The 22,567-nt window shown below is 55.7% G+C and overlaps 8 protein-coding genes across 8 annotated transcripts; 4 read left to right on the plus strand and 4 right to left on the minus strand.

The window, feature by feature from the left end:
- Nucleotides 1-1,219: 1,219 nt before the first annotated feature.
- UMAG_11072 (uncharacterized protein) lies at nt 1,220-1,999 on the plus strand (the record flags this gene model as incomplete). Its single annotated transcript, XM_011391777.1, has 1 exon — nt 1,220-1,999. One exon carries the CDS (start codon nt 1,220-1,222, stop codon nt 1,997-1,999), a length of 780 nt encoding a protein of 259 aa, XP_011390079.1.
- Nucleotides 2,000-3,145: 1,146 nt separating this feature from the next.
- On the plus strand, nt 3,146-5,605 carry UMAG_11073 (uncharacterized protein; the record flags this gene model as incomplete). Its single annotated transcript, XM_011391778.1, has 1 exon — nt 3,146-5,605. The coding sequence occupies one exon, from the start codon at nt 3,146-3,148 to the stop codon at nt 5,603-5,605; it is 2,460 nt and encodes an 819-aa protein (XP_011390080.1).
- A 282-nt stretch (nt 5,606-5,887) lies between these two features.
- On the minus strand, nt 5,888-6,682 carry UMAG_03424 (uncharacterized protein; the record flags this gene model as incomplete). Its single annotated transcript, XM_011391592.1, has 1 exon — nt 5,888-6,682. The coding sequence occupies one exon, from the start codon at nt 6,680-6,682 to the stop codon at nt 5,888-5,890; it is 795 nt and encodes a 264-aa protein (XP_011389894.1).
- A 552-nt stretch (nt 6,683-7,234) lies between these two features.
- UMAG_03425 (uncharacterized protein) lies at nt 7,235-9,052 on the plus strand (the record flags this gene model as incomplete). Its single annotated transcript, XM_011391593.1, has 1 exon — nt 7,235-9,052. One exon carries the CDS (start codon nt 7,235-7,237, stop codon nt 9,050-9,052), a length of 1,818 nt encoding a protein of 605 aa, XP_011389895.1.
- Nucleotides 9,053-9,528: 476 nt separating this feature from the next.
- Nucleotides 9,529-13,152, minus strand: UMAG_11074 (DNA repair ATPase SMC5; the record flags this gene model as incomplete). Its single annotated transcript, XM_011391779.1, has 1 exon — nt 9,529-13,152. One exon carries the CDS (start codon nt 13,150-13,152, stop codon nt 9,529-9,531), a length of 3,624 nt encoding a protein of 1,207 aa, XP_011390081.1.
- A 1,113-nt stretch (nt 13,153-14,265) lies between these two features.
- On the minus strand, nt 14,266-15,672 carry UMAG_11075 (uncharacterized protein; the record flags this gene model as incomplete). Its single annotated transcript, XM_011391780.1, has 1 exon — nt 14,266-15,672. One exon carries the CDS (start codon nt 15,670-15,672, stop codon nt 14,266-14,268), a length of 1,407 nt encoding a protein of 468 aa, XP_011390082.1.
- A 316-nt stretch (nt 15,673-15,988) lies between these two features.
- Nucleotides 15,989-18,388, plus strand: UMAG_11076 (uncharacterized protein; the record flags this gene model as incomplete). The annotated part of the gene is made up of 1 exon (XM_011391781.1): nt 15,989-18,388. One exon carries the CDS (start codon nt 15,989-15,991, stop codon nt 18,386-18,388), a length of 2,400 nt encoding a protein of 799 aa, XP_011390083.1.
- A 230-nt stretch (nt 18,389-18,618) lies between these two features.
- On the minus strand, nt 18,619-20,121 carry UMAG_11077 (uncharacterized protein; the record flags this gene model as incomplete). Its single annotated transcript, XM_011391782.1, has 1 exon — nt 18,619-20,121. One exon carries the CDS (start codon nt 20,119-20,121, stop codon nt 18,619-18,621), a length of 1,503 nt encoding a protein of 500 aa, XP_011390084.1.
- Between the last annotated feature and the right edge of the window lie 2,446 nt (nt 20,122-22,567).

The following is a 22,567-nucleotide window of genomic DNA, read 5'->3' on the forward strand; positions in this document are numbered from 1 at the left end:
GATTCGTGATTGCGGATCGCAGACACGCGATATTAGTGTACCTTGTTAGACCGCGGAGCTTTTTTCACTGCTTGAACCGACACGCAAGCACGAAAGAGTTAAAGATTACAATCCAAGTCTGATGTACGATTGGTATTCACGATTGGTATTCTAGACACCCTTTTGGTACAGTGGTTAAGCTTCAAGTGAAAGCCACGGGTGACGAGTGCAAGATCGCGAATCGCCGGTGCAGCTCGGCGCGGTGCTCCAAGCGAGACGAGCGCGTGGGTGAGTCGGAACTGTCCAGCGAGGCACAAGGCGAAACGTGAATGGGCGCACTTGTTTGGCAAGCGAAGCAGGCGGCTTTTGTTGCAGTCACGAGTTGGAACTTAGCTCGCAGTGAGGCGCCACGCGCCACGTTGACGTCGGTTCGAAAGGCTTTCCCACGCCGAGAGACTCTCGCTTCCCGCTTCCATGTCGGTGCGCTTTCGCTTTCATTCGAGTGTCACCGTGCGCGCAAAGTGGCAAAAAACCCAATACGGGTTACATGCAAGGAGCGTCGCCTGTGACTTGGCGTCTCTCCCTTATGACATTTATCTGCTCGTTCCCTGTCTCTCTCTTTCCGTCTCGGATGAGTGCAGTACTGAACTGACGAGGTTGAGGCTTGGTCGGGATTGGCTGCGTGTCACTGGCAGGTGGGTCTGGTGACAGAGGAGGTGGAAGCGAAGGCGCGCGAGAAGGGTGAGCGTGTAGCATGCTCTGGAGGTGGCGTCTGGTGAAAGCCACATTGCAGATCGTGATTGTAAATCGTGGGTGAGTGACGAGTTCTGTCCTTGTGTCCAGACGTGAGAGTGCAGTGCAGTGCAGTGCAGTGCAATGCAGCGTGAATTGTCAAGCGTCAACTCCGCTCTGCTCTCCGATGATCTTTCGCGATTCAAGTTGACTTGGGATTTACAAAAACAAATATGAAACCAAAATCAAGCACCGAAGTGCGCTCACACGGGTCGTCGGATTGACCGAGATTCCGCCCACCTTGGCTGAGACAGAGAGACCACTCTGCACGGCTTTGTCAGTAGCGAGCGATCGATCAAGAGCGGACGGAACGCTACTGCTTCCGGTCGCAGCGTGTGGTGGCGTAGCTCGATCGCACCTCTACCAGATGTCCATGTTGGCATTGTCGCGCCTCCTGCTGGTAAAACGTGCGAGGCTAAGCGATGCAGTGTAGAGCTGGACACTGCACATGTACAAACAAAACCGCCAAAGACGCCGGGCTGCGCATACCGAGGCGGCCATTGAGCGACCGCTTGGCTGCACGCTGTTTATGATCACTGTGGCCAGCAACTCAGGATGGGGCGGCATTTGGGCAAGAGAGGCTCAATGCCAGGCACGCGCTTGTGACCGTGATGGGCGATTGCATCGCATTGCACGGCGTTGCAGGCCACGACGTCAAGCTAACTTTGTGGGGATGGAGCACGATGCAGCTCGCTTGTGCCTGCATTTTCGGGCTCCGTGCTGCCGAGTTGAGCGCAAGGCTTGTATGCTCACATGCAGAAAGCAGCTCGGCTCTCGAACCAGCCAACGCGAGCGACATGTCCAAGACAAGCTGTCCAGTGTCAGAATGACCAAGCTATCATGTGGTCAACCCGACAGCCCAGTCGGACGGGCACAACGAGCGGTGATCGTATTCACAATTGTACCGCCTGAGCGGCTATCACAGCCAGGCCAAGCAACGCACCGCAACGCACCGCAACGCAATGCGGGCGGGTTGGGTTTGAGGCTTTTGTTGGGCGTTGAACCTAAGCGTGACCGGCGTCAGCACGATGGCTTCCAGTGTACCGAGCCATCGAGGCTTGGCTGTTGCGAGCGAAAAAGCGATTTTCGACAGGTGTGCTGTTCAGCTAGCAGCTCGGCTACAAGATGGCCACCTGCAGCTCGTCTACGTCCACAGCCATGTGATGGTGTATGCAAGTTCCTGTCACGCGTCATGGACTCGGAGGCAGCGTGCAATCCGCAATCGTGAATGAATCGTGAATCGTGAATCGTGAATCGTGAATCGTGAATCGTGAATCGTGAATCGTGAATCACGAATGTTGGATGTGCTGGACTTGCAGACTCACAGACTCACCAACTGCAACGTTGGCAGTCACAGTGCGCTCGCTGTATGCTGTCGACGCAAAGATGAAAGGTGAAATTTTTCACAAACAATCACAACTGTGAATCGTCAATTGTCAATCGTGAATCACAAATCGGAATTTCGTCGTGCGTAATGAAACAGTCATCCAGCGCCAAGAGCATTCAGAAACAGATAACTTACAGAAACAAAAACAAAATGAATTTTACCAACCACAATACAGCAAGTTACACACATCGCCTGCCGAAAGACATGAGATGACCGACTCGGTGAATCGGATTCGATTTTATCCGCTGAATTTGTATTTGTGTTTTATCTCGGCGTTTCTATTTATTTATTATTTTATTTTTTTGGTTCTTTTCTGTTTGGGCGTGTTTGGTGGTCACGGGTGTGCTGCCGCCAAAGTGACGACGCCGCTCCTCACTCCGTTACTCGGTATTCACTCGTTCAGTCATGAGTGGCTCCGTGGTTCGGTGGCTCGGTGGCTCGGTTGCTTGCTCGCCACTCATTCTCGTCGATGATTTGGCGTTGGCTTCGGCGAAGCGTCCTTCTCAACACCATCCATCGTTCCACGCTCGTGCCTCTCGATCAGCACACTCTCTCTCACACGCCGCACGTTCTTCTTTCGCCGTCACATCCACGCTTGTTGTCACCACGAACCATCACGTACGCTCTCCTACGTTGGTGACACCTTCGATACGCTGTCATCCTAGCCTTGTTGATCTCGACCCCTACATAGGTACATGCGACCCATGCGTGCTATCTGAGCATCGCGCTCCTTGCTTGTCACACGCACCACATCCACGTACTCGCACTCGATGGCGTTTTTCTCGTCCACGGCTGTTTCCGTGACTTTGCTTGTCTAGTCGGCCCACGCTCTCCACCTTGCATGCCGCAGCATATCCATCCCTCTTTCTAGCATTCGCATCGTCGCGCTTTATTCTACGCTGCTTTGCGTTTCTCCGCCTCCTTCATCCCCGTCCTCGTTTCCTTGCTTTGGATCCGCTCTCGTCCTCCACCCACACCCGCGCCACCATGAGTGCGCGTACCGTGTACGATAGCCATCTGTCATGGTCCATCTTGCTCCAAGACCCCTCGGTGCGCGTCAGCAAGGAAACCAATCAGACCGACGCCTTTCAACGCGAAAGTGTCGGCTCCGTCGGCAACAACATCGACATGGCCATTTGCTGTTTGTCGTTTGTCGGAGCCATGGCCATCATCCTACCCTACATGCTCAATAGGAAGAGCCGCAAGCTTCGTCACATTCTTATTCTCGGCCTTGCCACCAGCGACCTCGTCACCTCGATCGCCATCATCATCACCACCGCCCTCCTCGTTTCCAACGTCAACCTCGTCCGCCACAATGCTCCTTGCACCTTTCTCGGTTACATCCTCGTCAGCTCCATCTTTTCACAGCACCTTTGGAACCTCTCGATCGCCATTGTCACCTACGTCATCCTCGTCTTTCCGCTGTCCTCCTTCACCCTCACCGTCGAGAGGCGCGTCCGCTGGCTCTGGCCCATCTTCTGGCTTATCTCTTTCATCGTCAACGCCATCCCCTTTGGCTTTGGCGGCTTCGGCTTCCGTGGCGGCTACTGCGCCATCACCACCGGCTTCTACTTTTCCAGCATCTTCCAATTTGTCCCACGTGCCATTGTCTTTGTCGTCATTCTCTGCCTCTACACCCACCTCTTCTTCTTCCTTCGTCGAACTAACCTCTTTAGCAAGGCGCACACCTCCAACTCGCTCAGCCAAAAAAACCCTCACAGCCTTCACCGATCACAACACGCTAGTCACACCAACCAGCTCAACACCGCCAACCCTTCCTGCAACACGCAGCAGCCCCACCACCATCCTTTCACCAACGAGGCCAGTCTCACTGCCAACGCCCACACCCTCTTGCCCGCTTCCGCCGCTTCCGCCGCTTCCGCTGCTTCCGCTGCTTCTGCCACTTCGTCCGCTGCGGCTCATAGCCGAAAGACCTCCTCCGGTAGCCGCATCATGCCACCCGTGCTCAACAAGAACGACTCCAACCTCCATCTCGCTATCCGTCGACGCTCCTCGTCGCTCGGTGACGTGGACAACAGCCTTGAGCTGGCTACGCTCGAATCTGCATCCCGCCGCAAAGGTTCGGCCTCGGATGCGCCAGCGAGCACAACCGATCCTGCACTCTCGCGTCTGTTGCCCTACAGCATTCACCCCAACCCCACCGCTCCAGCTCAGCAGCTGTCCACCTCGTCACCGCCCGTCACCTATGCACTGCTCGACCCTAACTACTCTATGGCGCCGCGTCGTCCCGCGCCCAGCGACCTCGATATTGAGAGCGCAAACGCACCTCACCATGGTGACACTCTGAGCCTCGGTGCGCCTTCGCCATCCGACTCGTCGTACGCGGGCACCGGTCGCGCATCGACCATGTCGACCAGAGGCTCAGCAGTGCCGCTCAATGCTTCTTTTGCTGCAGCAGTAGCCACCACCGCCCCCACACGACGCTCCGGCGAGTCGCTCAAGGCTACAAAGCGTCGCATGACTGCCGAGGCGTCGTCGAGTGTCGACCTGGATCCCTCGTCGACACCGAGGTTCGGTGACACTCTGGTGCAGCGTCGTGCATCGGCGGGCGATTCACGCTACGTCTCGGCCACCGCTGACAGCGACACGGACGACAGCGAAGGCATGGAGGATCTGCATCCGGGACACATGCGTCCGCGCAAAGACGCGCCAGATTTCGACATGATGTCGCCTCCCGTCGAGCATCTCAAGCACCGCACTGCACTGACGAGTATGCGCAGCTATGCACGCATGGCCGACATTCTCGCCATGGGTGAAGATGAGATGGCGCGCGCGCGTCAGGGTGGAGTTGCAGGCGAACGACGCAGTAGCGCAGTGCAGATCCTGCCGGGTGAAGTGGTGGTCGAGATGCCAAGCAAAGAAGCGTTTGAAGAGCAGCTGGGCAACGACTGGCAGTGGGGAATGAACGTCACCGCTGGCCCGCACACGACGCGAGATCATGCATCTTGGAGACTGCTGCGCAACGCACGCCACGCTGGCCAAAAAGACGAAGCAGGACTCGGCACGGAAACGTCGTCGACGTCGTCGGCTGACGAAAACGGCGTCGACACAATCGGCTCTACGCTGAATCGTCAGGCTTCGCTGCTGTTGCTTCTGTATCCAGGAGCATACTGTCTGCTGTTTAGCATCTCGATTGCAAGACTCTCGGTGGACCTGGCGGATCCAGGAGCGAGCGTACGTAATGCACACGATTGGCTACACTCGTTGAGCAGATGGTTGATCTTTGCTCAAGGTGCGATTGATGCTCTCATCTTCCAGTTTGTAGAGCGACAGTTCCGACAGAGAATGAAGCGCAGGAGGCGCAAGGCGATGGGCGAAGACGTCCAGGATAGTCTCACCTACAGGATGGCCAAAAAGGTGGTCGTTGGAGTCAAGAGCAGTTGGCAGCTTACCAGTCGAACCGCGCTCCCAGATAAGGGTCAGTAGATGCTCTACTTGTTGTATTTGTACGTTTCCGCATCGCATACATGTTGCTTCTCACCGTCAAGTGTTTGAGAGTGCGTAGCAGTCACGAGTGATGGTGTAGCACAAGACTCTGCAAGCTTCTGAACCCGACAAGCGGCGTGTTCGTGGTTGCTAGCCATACACGCATCCGGCAGGTTAGGGACGAGGAGTACAATTCATGGATTCAGGATTGCAAGAAAGACAAGCGATGCAAGTGCGGATTCTGGAATCTGGAATCTGGAATCTGGAATCTGGAATCTGGATTCAGAAGGACTTGTGTTTGCTGGGACGATTATCAGGAGCGAGAAAGCCGATGATGCCGATGGTACCGAAAGCGGCAAGGTAGGTAGATATACTTGCGATCAGGGCGCCTGTCCAGCCTATGGCTCGGAGATTTGCGTGCGACCACTGGTCGGCTCTAGCGGAGAGTTGGTCAAAGTACGTATGCAGTGTACTTGAGCTAGACGATGAGAGAGACAGCAAGCTGGAGAGTTTGTCCCACGAGATCTCACGCGTTGAAGACGAGAAATACGTGGTAGGGAGCGTGTTGATTTGCGCGAGCAGAGAGCGCGAGTTGACCAGTTGCGCCGCTTGAGCGAGCCGCTCGTGTATACCGGACGATGGAGGAAGCGGGGCACCTAGTGGACTCAGCGTGATCAACAGGCTCGACCAGCCAAGCAGAATACACACGGTCAGTGCTGGAATCGACGTTGCTAGACGCACATCCGATTTCCAGTCGACGTAGTTGACAGCAAACCCGCGTGCCGGCAACAGCACGATGTGCGTAAAAATCGCCAGTGTCACAACCAGCAGCGCCAGCGAGAGAAGCGCAAGCTTGGCCGATACCGAAGAAACCCCGAGCGAAACCGCATCTGACAAATGCTGCGGCACTTGCAAGTACAAGCTGAGCGTCAGTCCAATCACCAAGTACTTGAGCTGCTTGAACAGGTTCGAGACCGACTTCGGATTAGGCGAGCTGTCGATAATCGTGGCTGTGGTAGATGCAGTGGAAGACGTAGAGGAGAGCGCGGGCGACCACGGTATCCTTGGTTCCGACATGATGATCTCCTCGAGTGTGACGCGTACAAGGTGGTCGTGTTGATCGCGCTGATAACCAACACACGGTGCATACGTACCTTAGCATCAATCACCCATCACCAAGCGCATTCATAATCGTGATTCGTGACTGTGTTTTTGAAATCGTAAATCACGAATGTCTCGCTCGGTTGTGGAGCCGCAAGCCGCAAACCGTGCGACGCCAGCCGCTGCTCAATCCGTCGCTCACGCTCGTGACTGCATTTCTTACGTGTTAGTTATTGATCGGAGGGTATTCTTCGATCGCCGATGCGACGCCCGATGCAATGATTATCGCGATGATCTACGCGATGAGCTGCAAAGATGTCGTGCTCTGCTGCACCGACGCACAGACTCGGCATCCGAACACCGAAAATCGTGAAAGGAAGAAACAAGAAAAACAGTCATCTGTCAGACTGTCGAGCTTGTCACAAGTCTTGGCTTTCAAGCGTGAAGCTCTTGTCGCTGGACCACATTGATCGACACTTGTCATCAGCATCGTCGTCATCGTCATTGTCGTCATCATCATCCAACACAATGGCCGAACACGATCAGCTGCTACCGGCGCCCATCGAAATCCCCGGTCCCACCTCGCCGCAGTCGAGCCTGCTTGCCGGACGACAGCGCTACCTCCTCTTCCCGCAGTTCACGCTCGAGTCCGGCGTGACGCTCACCAACGTCCCCATCGCTTTCAAAACATGGGGAACGCTTGCTCCCGATACCAAGGACAATGCGCTCGTCGTGTGCCATGCGCTCACCGGCTCGGCGGATGTCGAAGACTGGTGGGGTCCGCTGATGGGGATCGACAAGGTGTTTGACTATTCACGCTTCTTTATCGTGTGCTGCAACGTGCTCGGTAGTCCGTACGGCTCGGCGAGCAGCTGTACACAGGCAGGTGGAGAATCGGATTGGGCACATGCGCTACAGCACGGTACACTGCCAGACATGGCCAAGCAAAAAGCAGAGTGGCAAGGACATGGCTGGTGGGGGCCTGAATTCCCGGCTACCACGGTGCGCGATGATGTGCGAATCCAAAAGCTGGTGCTCGAGTATCTGGGAGTCGAAAGCGTCGCAGCTGTTGTTGGTGGAAGCATGGGTGGAATGGCGGTGCTCGAGTGGCCGTTGATGTTCCCGACGCGTTGGCCGGGCGAGCGATCGTCGACGCAACGCTACATCCAAGCGTTGGTGCCGCTCGCTACGTCGGCTCGTCATTCTGCATGGTGTATCTCGTGGGCTGAAGCGCAGCGCCAGTCGATCTACTCGGATCCTGCGTTCAAACACGGATACTACGAACCGCACCAGCCGCCGAGAAACGGGCTGAGCGCCGCAAGAATGGCCGCGTTGCTCACCTACCGCTCCAGGGAAAGTTTCGAGTCCAGATTCGGCAGGAGACTCGGCACCGCGTTGAACGGCGGCGGTGCTGCACCACTACCCAACGCTCTACCGACCAAGCCAGACCAGGAGGCGGCGCAACTCGCCGATCAGCGTCGAAGGACGAGTCTCGCACAAGATGCAGCCGCCGCGCACAACGAAGGCAACCTTTCGCCGCGTGTCGCACCATACGGAGCCAACTCGTCGTCGGCTAACGGCACCGCTAACGGCAGCTACTTTGCGCACTCCACGCGCACCAATACCAGCCACAGCACTGCGTCCTTGTCGCCTGCAGCTACATCGCAAGCTGCAACGCAAACACGCGAGCCAACCGAGCCATGCGACCAAGCGGTCGTGCGCACTGCGCCGGTGGCTCGATCCTCGACGTTGGCGCCAAGCACACGCACGTCGCTGATCGAGGCATTCAGCCCGTCGAGCGCACCACAGATCTTCTCGGCGCAGTCGTACCTGCGCTACCAGGGCGACAAGTTCGTGCGGCGCTTCGATGCCAACTGCTACATCCATCTGACGCGCAAGATGGACTCGCACGATGTCGCACGTTCGCGCTACGCGTGGGATCCGACCACCACCCCGCCACGTCGCGAGGTTGGCGAGAAGCCCGAGTCCGAAGACGACCAGGATGCAGCTCTACTCAATGTACTTGGCTTCCTCTCGTCGTCCATGGCTACCGCTCCCAGTGTGCTCGTCGTCTCGATTCAGAGCGACGGCCTGTTTGCGCCGCCAGAACAAATGCTCATCCACCAACTCATTCAGGGAAGTCACTTTGTCAGCATCAACAGCTCAGACGGCCACGACGGCTTCTTGCTCGAGTTCGACCAGATCAATCTTCAGGTTGGCCACTTCTTGACGCGCGTCCTTTCGCACATATATCAGAGACGCCCTTCACCCGATGCGTCGCTCCCGCAGCTTGTCGCCAACAAACACTCCGTCTTTGGCGAAATCGAAGACGTCACCAGGTGGTAGATGCCGCTTCGAGTCGAATCGAGAATATACCCCTTGCTCCTTTTCCCGCTTCCTGCCGTCGACTCAGTCGCGTCGCTTTCGTCCCCAATCGTGAATACCATCTACATGCCTTGTCCCGCCATCTTGTCGCGCCAACTCGGCGTCAGTGAGCGTCCTATTTCACGCTGAGTGGGGCGGTGAGGGCAACTCGGCATCAATGAGCGTCCTATTTCACGCCGAGTGCAGCGGTGAGCGGAATACACAACGGTGAGCGACCTGGTTCACGCTGAGAGTCCTGGCTCACGCCGAGTGGAGCGGTGAGGGGTGTACATGTATTTCCCGTGCCAACTCGGCATCAATGAGCGAGCTTTTCACGCTGAGTGGAGCGGCGAGGGGGCCACACAACGGTGAGCGACATTGACGCCGAGTGCGGCGGCGAGATGGCGTGCATGCAGTGCACGAGGCTGGAAGCGGCAAGCTGCCTCGTGCGCACGCCACTAGAAGTGGCGGTGTACATGGTGCATGACAGCGCGAGTGGCTGCGAGCGTGTGCGCTGGCCGACCAATGCGCAAAGCGGCCCTCTTTCTATCGAGCACAGTGCTGAAATCAAACCTGCTCTCGCCATATACACCATTACACACCAGCAGCACTTTCTGCAGCTCATGCACTGCCAAATCCGGAAGCAGCTTCGGAGTGATCAAGAAGTACTGGCTCGCAGTAGTCTGGCACGTAAGTCGCACAATATGGTTGTGCGTTACGCGCTCAGCCGTCGGATCCATCCCCTGATTGATCTCATCCACCAGCGTAAACGGAGATCGCGAAAGCTGCAGAAGCGACATGACGTACATGATCGTCGACAGAGTGCGTTCCCCGCCCGACTGATGCTGCGCCGAAAGCGGCGCCAGTTCCTCTGCATTGCGAAACTTGACCATGATCTCCAGCCTCCATTTCTCGTAGTCCGCATCCTCGACAATGCGCAACTCACCCGCTAATCCCATCTCGTCAAACGCGCGCGAAAACTCTCGCGACACTGCCGACACAAGTTGCCTGAGCGTCGGCTCCCACTTGTTCCGCAGCTTGTCGATCCTCTCGTTGATGCGCGTCTGCATTTCGCTCAGCTCGGCAATCTCGGAGCCCAACGTCGCGATCTCGCGCTGTCGTTGACGGTACTGATCGATAACTTCGGGTCGAACTCCTTCGGCTAGTTCGAGCTTACTTTGCTCGGCGCGCAACTCGGCGTTGAGCCGATCCACATCGAGCAGCTCGTCGTCTTGCGGATCCAGGTCGCTCAACAGATCGCCCGCCTCGTCGATCATCTTCTGCACCTGCGTGCGCAGTTCGTGCGCCTCGCGTCGCGCACTTGCGTGCGCAGCAACTGCCTCCTCGAGTGTCGCCGCCAACTCGCGCTCCGTCTCCTGCAAATCGCGCAGCTGATTCTCCAACCCAGCCGCGGTTGCGTCCCACTGCCACTTGCTGAGCGAAGCCATGTGCTTGCGATCCGCCACTTTGCTTATCTGCACCGTCTGCGCGCACAGGTCCTGCATCTTCTGACTGCGTCGTTGCGCCAATCTGCGCACCTCGTTCATCAGTCTCGTTCGCTTCTCCTCGGCTGACGCCTCGCGCTCCTTGTCTCGCAGCTCGCGCCGTCGTGCTTCGATGAGCGCCGATTCGCGCTCCCACGCACGCTGCGCTCCTATCCGATCTCGCTTCTGCGACTTGAGCTCGTTGACCTGCTGTTCGATGCGCGAAATCGCCGCTTGCACGCTCTTGTCTTCCTTCAACAGCTGCAGCGTTTTCGCTTCGAGCTGCTTCTTTTCATCCGTCAGCTGCTGGATCTGCGTCGAGAGTGAACGCTGACGTTCTCGATCCACCGAGTTGACCAAGCTGCGCGCCGGATTGATTCGACGCGATACCGTCTGCCGAGCATCGTTGCCGTAGCGCGAAACGTTGATGGTAAAGTTCTCGCCTCCGGCGATGAAGCGGCGAAAACGACCGGATTGCTCAATACGCTCCACGTCCACGTTCGGGTTGAGCGTCACGGGCAGTCGATGCAGATGCGATTGGCGACAGAGGTGCACAAGCACATCCTCGGGTCCGTCGATCATGTCGATCATGTACGCCTCAAAGCCAAGGTCGGCCAGCTGTTCGCGTGGCACGTCCGGCTTCATGCTGCCAAGCGTGATACCTTGGACTTCTGCTACGGTGAGACGCAGCTTCATCCGATCGATGAGTTCGTGGCTGAATAGGTCGTAGTCCTCTCGCGTTTGACAAACAAACGACTTTTGCACGGCAAACGGAATACACGATTCGACGGCAGCGGCATATCTCTGATCCTTGAGCGAGATTTCGAGCAGCACGGGCTCATGCACCGGTTTACGGAACCTGTGCTGATTCTCACGCAGCCACATGACGGCACGGTAGACGCCCTCGTCGGCGGCGCGGATCTTCTCGAGTCGCTGTTGCGGCACGTTGTCGAGCTGTGCCAGCTGCTGGCGATACGTGTGCAAGCCTTTGTCGATCGTCTGACTTTCCACGTTGACGTCCTGCATCTGACGTTGAATGTCGCCACGTCGAGCGTGAAAGTCGCCCAGTTTGTCTCTCTGGCTGCGCAACTCGGCCTCGATCTCGGCCGTGTCTTGAACACCGGGCGCTGCGCCGAGTTGAGCGGTACGATCGGCGACCTCTTTGCGCAACTCGAGCACTCGACGTGCGCGATCTTGGTCTTTGCGCGTGAGTGTGCCCACGTCCGAGAGTCTAGACTCGATTTCGCGTCCGATCTCTTCGACGGCGCTGACCAATTGTCGTCGCTTCTTGTCGTCGCTGGCGTAGACGGCTTGGAGACGCTCAAGTTCGATTGTGAGTTTAGACGTCAAATCTTCGAGATCCTTGCGCTTCTGTTTGACGGGTTCGCTCTGCTTGATGGCATCGGCGAGGTCTTTGCGTTTCTTCTCGCGTTCTTGGTGCAATTCGGCGACGTTGCGCTTGGTGCGGTTGTAATCGGCCATGGCGATCATGACTTCGAGTTTTTCTATGCGCTGCTCGACTTGCTGTCGCTCTTCGAATCGTTGCACGTCAACGTGGAGCGCCTGATTGCGTTGCTCGAGATGCGCCTTTTCTTCTCGCTTGGTTTTGAGCTGACTGGCGACCTCGGCTGCGGCTTTGCCGTGCTCGGTGAGTTTTTCGTGCCAGCGGACGAGCCTTGCACCGCCCACCGCCTTTTGGGTCTCGACGAGTCGCTTTGCATCAGTCATCTTTGCAAACTCGTGCACCTTGTCCTGCGGTAGGAATGAGCAGAGATTGGCAACGTCGATGTTGAATTCGGACACGGTGGCAAGCACGTCGGACTTTGTGGTGGAGCGACCGTCGAGGTACCAGTCGCTCTTGTTGCTGGCGGTGGTGATGGTGCGTCGGATGACAGGGTTGGAAGAGCCGGAGCTTGCTTGGAGCTCGATCTCGATCCAGCCTTCTGTCTCACCACGTTTGACAAACGAGCCGAGGTTCGAGGCACGACCAAGTAGACTGGGATGGCCTCCGAGGCCCAGAGCAATGGCGCATGCGATACTGCTCTTGCCGGTACCGTTGGGACCGCAGATGAGGTTGAGGTAGGGACCGACGCGGAACTCGACCGAGTCGTAGGTGAGGAAATTGGAGAGGGCGATGCGACGGATGGAGCCGGGGAGATATTTGTCTGGGGAGCGATGCTTGCGCTGTGTTGGTTCGTACCCGCTGGCAGTCACGGAATCGGCTGAGACGAGGCTCTCCGGAGGTGCGGCGGCGAGGTCGACGTCATCTTGCTGTTCGTCTTGGTCGTCGTCTGAATCAAGCACACGATCTGCAGCGTGTTTGCGACGTGGTGCTATGCCGTTTGTCTGGTGTTGGTCAGCAAAGTCGGCACGTTGGCGCTTACAGGGAGAGGGAGAGGGAGATGCAGACTCTTCTCGATCAGATCCGGATCCAGATCGATCGAGCGCATTGATGCGATTTGTGCGCTTGAGGCGAGCGTTGCTGTTGCTGGTAGTTGGTTGTGTCGACAAAGCAGAGGGAAGCTGTACAGACACGGAAGGAGAGCGTTTGAGCGCTCTGCGCTGCGAGGGCTCGAGCTGTGGTGTTGATCGTCTCATGCTGGTGGATTGAGAATTGGTTTGCTCGGCCAGCGCTCTGCGGGTAGAGGGTATGTTGGACGAGGCAGAGGAGGAGCCTAACGCGTTCTCTGGACGGCGCTGCGAAGAGCGGGTTGAAGAGAAGGGACCAAAGTCCTGATCTTGCGAGACTCGGAAGGAGGAGGGCAAGGAAGCAAGCGCCGATGAACCTCGAGTCTCGAGATGCATGTCGACAAGATCATAGCCTCATAGCTGGATGACTGGATGGTTGCTAGGTAGATGATGGTGGCAAGGATGCGGTGGTAGTTGCAAGGATGTCACGATGGGAGCCAAGGAGATGATAAGCGTCTACGTCGTAATAAGCTCTGGCAGACGATTGGCAGATGATGCGTTGCGTCGTGGATGCTAGGGGGTGGTGCGACTGGATGATGGGCAAAGTGTTGAGAAGACAAGCTGGTATAGCTCTATGGACGGTGGCTTGACGGTACGATGAATGACGAGCAGAGATGCAGGGATAAAGAGAAGCGCATCCAAGTGTTGGTTGTATCTCGGCAAGCTCCCAACCTCGACGCTCGCGGTATTCCAAAGCATTCGCGATTCAAATTCTCTCACCTCGGAGCGGAGCAATACTCGTGACTTAGGGTAACGACTGAGCAGAAGAGACGTGAGAGCGACGCGGTAAGTGCTGCGCTCGTCGCTTGGCTTGCTTCAATCACGAATCACGAATCACGAATCACGAATCATGAATTTGACCCATATTTTCAACACCCAACGTCGTGCGTGTTGGACTCGCTCGCACCTCTCTCTCTTTTGGCGATTCAGCCGACCAAACACGACGTCCAAAAGCGCGTTCGTTTTGCGTTTTGCGTTTTGCGTTTGGCGTTTTTCTCGCTCAATGCTCAGTCGTGAGGTGGGCAGGCTGTGCGTGTGTGTCTTCGCGTAAAGAGCCGAAGCTGTCTGTCTACTGACATCCGAAACAACACCACACGTCGATCCACGCTGCACCCACGGATAGACGGATAGACGGATAGACGGATAGACGGATAGACGGATAGACAGAGTGCAACACGCAATTGTAAACATTCGTCTGCTGAACCAACTGCATAGCAGCCTGCCATCATACATGCATAGCAGCTACAGGAAACGTCGAGAACCGCTGCCAAAACGGTCTCCAAGTGCATGCGCATCCGACATCATCTTGCTTCGCTTCGTTTGGTCCATCAGACTTGCGCCGATACTCAGCGCTGCGTCACGATCCCAAATCATCGGTGCTGCCGCTCTGCCTGAACGAACCTCGTCCTCTTCCCTCTGTTTGCGTGACTTTGTGCTCTGGCGCTCTCGATCTCGGCCGCCATGTGTGTGCCTGTCCTTGTCCTTGTCCTTGTCCTTGTCCCGGTCGCGAGAGCGAGAGCGAGAGCGCGAGCGCGAGCGATATGATTCTTTTCTCCTTGATCCCAATTGTTCGTCGTCGCTGCGTCTGTGCCGCGAGCTTTTATGCGAGCGATGCGAGTCGTCGTGTCGACAACTTCTACGCCCGTGTGTCCGTTCATGTCGATCTTTTGGCTTATCCCTGGCAGCCGGCGAGCTTGACCTGGATCGGTGCCTTTTCCGACGATCACGGTCGTCACTGTGGCTGTGTCGAGATGATCTCTTCTCGCTCTTGCCATCGTCGTGATCATGTCGCGTTCGCTTCTCCTTTCTCCTGTCTCGCCTCGCCGCATCCTCGAGTTTGTCTTTGAGCTCTCTCTTTCTTCTCTCGTTGTGCTCCTCCACCAAACTCTTCTTGGCACTCCTCTCACCCGCCACTGCGGCAGCGACGATCGAGTCCCTTCGTTGCCCTCTCTCTTTCTCTAAGGCTTCCATTTCGTTGACGCTCGTTCCGCTCGTGGCTCTGAGACCCGACACTTGCTCCTGCATCCTCAAACGTCGTTCTTCGGGTGTCTCGGTCCAAGCGCTTAGATCTGTCTCCTCTGCATTGGCTCTACCACCGCCACGCGCTGAAACCCTGGGTGTAGTCTGAGCAAACCCACGCGATTTGAGCTTGAGCGGATCGCCGGCTACCGTCTGCAACGATGCAGAATTCGACAGCGACGGTGGAACCAGCATCCATTCCGGGCGAGAATTGGCTGCTTTGTGCGCTGCTATTTTCGCATCCTCCTCAGCCGCTTTTTTGCGTGCTTCTCGTTCGAGAAACTGTCTGGCTCCTTCACCCAGTGTATTTTGCGCACCTGTGGTTGGTGACGCCACAGCCGGTCCGATGGATGGCCCCACTTGATCGTCCGATGACACTGTATTTGAGCCGAAACTGGATGCTGAGTGAGAACGAGAACGAGCGCGAACAAAGTCGGTTGGGAGGTGAGGGCCTGCAACCACGCGTCGAGTGGTCTGGATCGCAGAAGCATCGGAGCCGGATGGCGAGACAGAACGATTCGAGCAAGAACCAGCAAATGACGAGCGAGACGAAAACGAAAGCGAGGCTGATCTGGATCGAGATCGAGATCGTTCTGGATGGTAAGGGAGTTGAGGTCCGATAACCGACATCTTGATCGTTTCTCGACACTCGAGGTCGAGTGGACTTGAAAGCCAAATGATGGTGGCACAAGAACCTCAGACAGCTCATACACAAGCACCATCATGAATCGTGAATCGTGAATCGTGAATCGTGAAATCACGAATCTGGCAGCCTGTGCGTCACGCGCGTGTGGAGTTTTCTTTTTCTCGCACCCCACCGCCTAAGTCGACAACTGAAGTAGTTGACTCCGAATTCCGAGCTTGCCTCGACCTGACTTTCTTTTCACGATGGATTCTGCTCGTCGTCATCCTTCCTTGTCTGCCTAGCACGTCTCCACACCCGTACATGATGGCTGACAATATCGGATCGAGCTCGGCGCTGCTACCTCCAGGCTGGACCTCCCACGTCAGCCCCGCAGGCCGCACCTACTACCACAACCCCTCCACCGGCGTCAGCACGTACGCCTTTCCCACACCAAAACCGCCCAAGCGAGAAAAACCCGTCTGCAAAACACCGATCCCCAACACTTGCGGATGGCTCAAAGTCACGACCAACAGGGACAATGTCTTCTACTTCAATCCGCACACAAACAGGAGCGAGTGGCTGCCACCTCGCGAGGTGGTGGCTGCATTGAAGCAGATGCAGGAACATGAATTGCAAGAAAAAGAGAAAGCCAAAAGGCAGCAGGAGCAAAGAGAAAGGGAGGAACATCAAAGGAAAAAGAGAGAAAGAAGGGAGAGAAAAAGGAAGCTCGAGGAGGGTGTACCAATTACAGAGTTTGATGCCAGTAAACGGGTGTGTGCGGATGACGAAGAGGATGGGGACGAGGATGAGGACGAGGACGATTTGGACCAAGAAAAGAGCTCTACAATAAGCAGCCAGTCTGGTCCTTCAGTTACTGGGCAATTTCAGTCGGATGGTGCTCAGCACAATGCTGACGTAACCATGGAGGATAAAAACGACGACAATGACGATGATGATGAAGAATGGCAACGTCAAATCGCCGAACAGATGGCTACCGAAGCACAAGCAGAGACTGAAGCACAGGCACAAGCAGAAACAGAAACGGAAACGGAAACGCAAGCTGTGCAGCCATCAGCAACGCCTACGACGAAAAGCCTCGAAGAGATAAAAACCGCCTTCATGACGTATCTGACATCACTCAATGCCACCCGGCACGAAATCAACCCAATGGCACCGTACGATGTCGAACTTTGCAAATTCGCCTCGCATCCGTCCTGGATCGACTTGCCCAAGCGCGAGAGGCAAGATACATTCAACGAATGGTGCAAGCTTCGCATTCGAGAAAAGCGAGCGGCGAAAGTTGGCGCCACTGCTAGTAACGCTTGCTTTTCCGCTGGAACCAACTCGATCTCGTCGAGTAAAGCCGAGACCGCCTTGCGCTCATTATTGAAGGCAGAAGTTCGATCTACACGGACCAAGTTTTCGGATTTTGCCAAAGCGTTTTCCGATGATCCGCGATTCATGTCTTACGGCGGCTCGAATTCGGATCGAGAAACGCTGTTCAAGCAACACCTGGTTGAATTGGGAGAAGAAAAGCGGCGAGCAGCTCAGCTGGCTGAAAGTGAGTTTCTCCAATTGCTCTCGGACAAACTTGGAGGAAATTACCGCGACAAGGTGGCTGCGGCGAAAGCAGATGCGGCGTTGGACAAGGAGCACGAGAAACAACGCGTGATGCAAGTATGGATGCAAGCCAAACGCACACCTGGGATAATCGAGGATGCGAGGTACGATGGCGTGGGAAGCTCGACGCGGCGATTTGAGCTGTTTGGCACTTGGGCGAGCGGTGAACGGCGGGCGGCTTGTGCGCGAGCTTGCTTGAAAAGTGGCAGTTGGACTTCAAACCGTCCAGACGACGCGGCGTCGAAGGCGTCGAATGCGTGCGATCTTGACCGAAAACTCAAAGAGAAAGACGAGGATCGTCAAGCAGCGTTGCGGCAGCGCGAGCAGAAAGTGCGACTTGAACGCTCGCGTGTGGAGCGACTGAATCTTAGCGCGATGCGAAACGCGTCTCGAGAAGAATCGTTGCGGTGTTTCGAACAACTGTTATTGGATAGGGTGCACTCTGCGGACGTCGATTACGAGACTGGTATGCGGCGACTGTGTCGTGATGCGCGGTTTGATTCGGCGCAACTGACGGATGCGGATCGGAAGCGGTTGTTTGAACAACACATGTCGCGCCTGCGCGCTAAGCAAGAGGATCGACTGGGTGTTGTATTCGCGCGACACGCACCGACGCTCTCAACGCATCGTGAGCATGTACTTGCGCTGACTCGTGACGATGCGGACCTCTCGCATCCGCCACTCTCGGTGTATGCTCAAGACGAGACCCTATTACGCGCCGCATACGACCGCTGGCATTCGCACCGATGCTCGCAGGCCGAGCAGGATTTCAAGCACATGTTGAGCGAGTCTGCATTCGTCGACTTCTGGGGTCGGCTGAAATCCGCTTTCGACGCTTCGCAATCCTCGACACTCACCAGCGTGCCCAAAACCAAGCAGCACGCAATCTTGATGCATCAACCCGACGATCAAGACGAGCAGGCAGACGCATCAACCAGCTTGATCGTCATGGCGAGCAAGGTGGATCTCAACCAGATCGAATCCGTGCTCAAAAACGATGCGCGATTCAGAGCATGGAACCACGACCCCGAGACGAGGAGGAGCTGGATCAGAGACCATCTGCAACGTCTTGCTGCTCCTGCGATGAGCGTTCATCGTTGAAACCAACACCATCCTGTACGCACCAAGTACTTTGCATTGTCAAACACACAAAGCTACATACCTCTACCGAATCTGGCGCCAAGATTTCCCATTTCACTGTCAGCGTTTCAGAAACAGTCGACGCGCTGTGGTGGATGCGGGTGGTCTAGTGAGTGCACAGAATCACGATCGAATCGCATGGCTGATTGGGATTCAGAAGGATTTGCATGACTAGTTACGATATCTACAGACTAGTGTTTCAGCTTGGCCGCATTTGCCTCGTGGATCCGTTTACCGAGCCTAGCGCCCAAACCGGCATAATCGCGTGGTCTGACGGGGAGCAACCACTGCCTGATGGTGGCACAGGTACCCAAACCGAGGTCGACATCCTTCAAGGTGTCGTCGATGGAATGCAAGCTGAACGGAACCAAGTTGGTGCCGTGAGCGTGTTTTCCATTGCTTCTTGCGTCCAACCAGGCGAGCTTTTGTTTGGCGGCTTGTAGCATTTCGTCTTCCGGTGGCAGGTGGGTGAGACCAGCGAGGTGGGCAGAAATCCATAGAGCGGCAGCTTCCGAGGAGGTGGGGCAGAAGAGCGAAGAGTTGTAGCCGTTGAAGGTGAGATTGGGTACGCCGATCGGGAGGATGTGTTTGTGCAGCAGAAAGTTGTCGTTTTGGTCGAGAAACTTCTTTTGGATATCGACGGGTAGGAAGGGCACGTTCTGGTGGAAACCAGTGGCGCAGATGAGCAAATCGCACGCAAGCGTCGAGCCATCTTTGAGCACCGCCACCGGTCGACCCGAGGCATCCTTGGTGAGCAACTCGATCTCGGCATCACGCTTGACACAAACCTTGCCAGCCTCGATGTTCTTGTACAGTCCTTCGGTGGAGAGTGAGATGGTACTGCGAGCGATCTCTTCGAAAGGACCTTCGGGGACGAGACCCAAGTGGTCGAGTTTGAGCTGACCGGTGACAACCCACTGTAACGAGTTGAGCATTGCATTGCGAATCATACGACCGGAACCAGAGTTGAACCATTTCTCGAAAGCCGATGGGGTGATGTACTCGAAGAGCGATTCACCGAGTCGTGTCAAGAGGAGGTATTGGTAAGGGATGCCACGGATCATTCGAGGCAACTTCCAGATCAAACGACGTGCAACGAGCGTGGTACTGTTGGCGCTGGCCGAGACGGCATTGGCGACATCGCATGAGCTCTTTCCATAGCCGACGACGAGCACGTTTTTATCTTGAACCGTCTTTGGATCCAGACCGAGATCGGAAGAGTGGCAAATGTGACCTCCGGCAGCTTTGAATTCGTCGATCCCTTTGTAGTCTGGGATCTTGCCTCGCGAAAAGGTACCGGTGGCAACGACGAGGTGCTCAAAGTGGTGGGATTGAGTGGTGGTGCCTTTCTTGGTGGTGATCTCCCAACCGTGTTGGGTAGGATGCGCGCGCTCTACGCGTGTGCCAAACTGCATGAGACGTCGCAGGTTGTGCTTGTCGGTATAAGCATCTAGGTAGTCTTGGACTTGTTGAGCTGCAGGCCAGGTAGGATAGTGACGAGGCATGTCCATATCGGAAAGGCTGTAGGTCTCCTTGGAGTTTTGCGTAGCGAGACCGGGATAGCGACGCGCTTTGGACCAGACACCTCCGAGATCGTCGCATGCTTCGAACACGGTGACATCGTGACCGTACTGTTGGAGGTATTTGGCGGTCGAGATGCCGGCAAACCCAGCTCCTACAATGGCGACCTTCATATGTGCTGTATGCGTCTGTACGGTAATGGAAGCAGGGCGGGGTTGTGCAAAGATGAAGCCGAAGCACGTGGGTAAATGGGCAATGTTGAAGTTGGCAGCTTGAGGGACGAGGGACGAAGAACGAAGAACGAAGAACGAAGGACAAAGGACGAAGGACAAAGGGTGGACTAGCAGGGATGAGCGGCGGCTATATAGAATTGTGAATGCATTGGCCTATAGCTTGGCCAAGGAACGCAAAGGACCAAAGATAGGCGGAGGTGCGCGGACGCCGAGGCTGGAGGAAGAAACGAAAGGTGGGCAAGGTTGCAAGCGAGAGCGGAGAAGAGGCGAGGTCGACGGTCGAAATCGTCTTGCAAGGCGAGGCCGAGGATGCGACAAGGGTATGAGAGAAGGGCATAGAGGATAGGAATGCACACCGTACCAAGCCATACACGATATAGCAATCGTGAATGATTCGTGATTCATTCATGATTCGTGCATTGTCCGCGCACTCTGCCGGCCACGAGATCCGACGTCGCAGTCAACGCAAAGAAGCTGTGCTACGCAAAGCAGAAAGCAGAGAGCGCACCTTGCTTCACGCTTGTATTGAGGCGGGGAGGCGGGCTGGCGGGCTCATGTCACAGCCACAGCGCAGTACCAGACAGAGTCACGAGTTGGACAGCTTATCAGTTGCACTTTGTTCGAGATGCGCACCTGAGCAGTCTGTCTTGGCTTAGAGTAGTTGACACGACCCTTACACACGCGTTTTTGGTTTCGGCTCGTCTGCGCTCACTCTCGACGTCTCACTCGTGACTCGTCCGTGGTTGGTTGTGCCACATGATGAGCAGACTAACGTGTAACCTGCAACCCTTAACTTAGTAAGTGCGGGGAAGTGTGAGCTAAAAGCGCCAGAAAAAACACACACACAGTCTAGGCTGATAAACACTCTCAGTCATCAGTTACTGGCCAATCACCGCACTCGCTTTTGTTTTTTGTTTTTTGTTTTTTGTTTTCTGTTTTTTTTTTCGATTTTTTTGGTCTTCTGCTCGTGCTGCCGATAACGATGTAAGTCACTCGTGCCTCTCTGTCTTGCTTGCCCGTCCGCGCCGATCTTGTCAGATGAGAGCAATAGAAAAAGACGTTCGCTGTTCATCTCGTTTCGAGCTTGTTCATACGATTCACTTTTTACTTTGATCTTGATCGGCTCGGTACGCATCGTTCCTTCCCGGTTCGGGTTACGCCGGTGCCGTTTCGGACGAGCTCGGTGCAGGCTCAGGTTCAGGTCCAAGTGGTGATTATGAGTACCATCGAGTTGCGCAGCTGGTCAAGCTGGGCTGAGCTGTGTGGACCGACCTAATTGAGCCAAGAAATGAAGGGTGGGCGACACGATACTTGACCTCCAGTGGAGCGTCATAGACGAGCTTCTTTGCACGTCCCAGCAGCGTCACGAGGACAGACGGTGCAGAAAACGGAAAACGGCGGCATGGACAAGCCTGTAGTGCATCCCATCTAGCGAAAGCCCGATAAGCAAATAGGAAAGGGTCTACCCCACGTCCGGCGGGCGTTGACCGAAGCATCGACTCTTGTCTGGGAATCACACATGTCAATGCGGTCACCGTTCCTCGAGAGATAAGTGAGCCAGCTTGCAGTTATTGTCAATGCCGGACGAAGCGCGACGGCCGTGCAAACAAGCCCGAACAAGCGACGCAAAGCGAACAAGTGAGCAAGCGAGAAAGCGAGAAAGCGAGAAAGCGAGAAAGCGAGAAAGCGATGCTTCGGCCAACGACGACAGCCTGAGTAAGTAAGTGCTATCTTGCCTGTGTAAATCACGAATAGGCGTGGACAGGGTCCGCCCCGCGGACTTTCTGCCAACCACGAATCGTGACTACGATTTCTGCTTTTTTGCGTAGCTTCGCTTCGCCACAGCTGGCTCACCTCGATAACTCACACTGACTCGCCTCTTTCGGCTTGACAGCAGACTCGCAATGCGCTCTCCGATACCGCACTCATGCTTGCCTTCACGGTGTCAAACCTGAAGGACTGCCGTTCCCACACTCGCATATGAGATCTATCGGGCTCAACCCCAGCCGTCCATGCTGAAACTGATCCGAGTCTGCTTTGTTCGAGCCCCGTGACCGTGCTCTTTTCATCTAGCAACTGCTCATCAACCAATGACGCCTTGGTATGCCTTGGCCTGACGTGACAGAGAGGAGCATGAATCACGAATGAAGCGAGTGACAAGGCGATCCAAGTTTTGGCATCAAGGAAGAAGGAAATGCTGTATAAATTAAAGAAAGAAAAGCGATCGTGAATGATATCATACCAATCACGAAGCGTCGAGGGAATACCAAGAGCGAAAGAATCATGAATCGTGAATGAATGAAGCAAAGTCTCTAGCACGGGCCAAGGCCGCTCGCAAGCGGACAAGGGCGCGATAAACAAGCTTGGCCCTGCCTAACTTGATCGC

Source organism: Mycosarcoma maydis, chromosome 9, assembly GCF_000328475.2.
Source record: "Mycosarcoma maydis chromosome 9, whole genome shotgun sequence".
Lineage (NCBI taxonomy): Eukaryota > Fungi > Basidiomycota > Ustilaginomycetes > Ustilaginales > Mycosarcoma > Mycosarcoma maydis.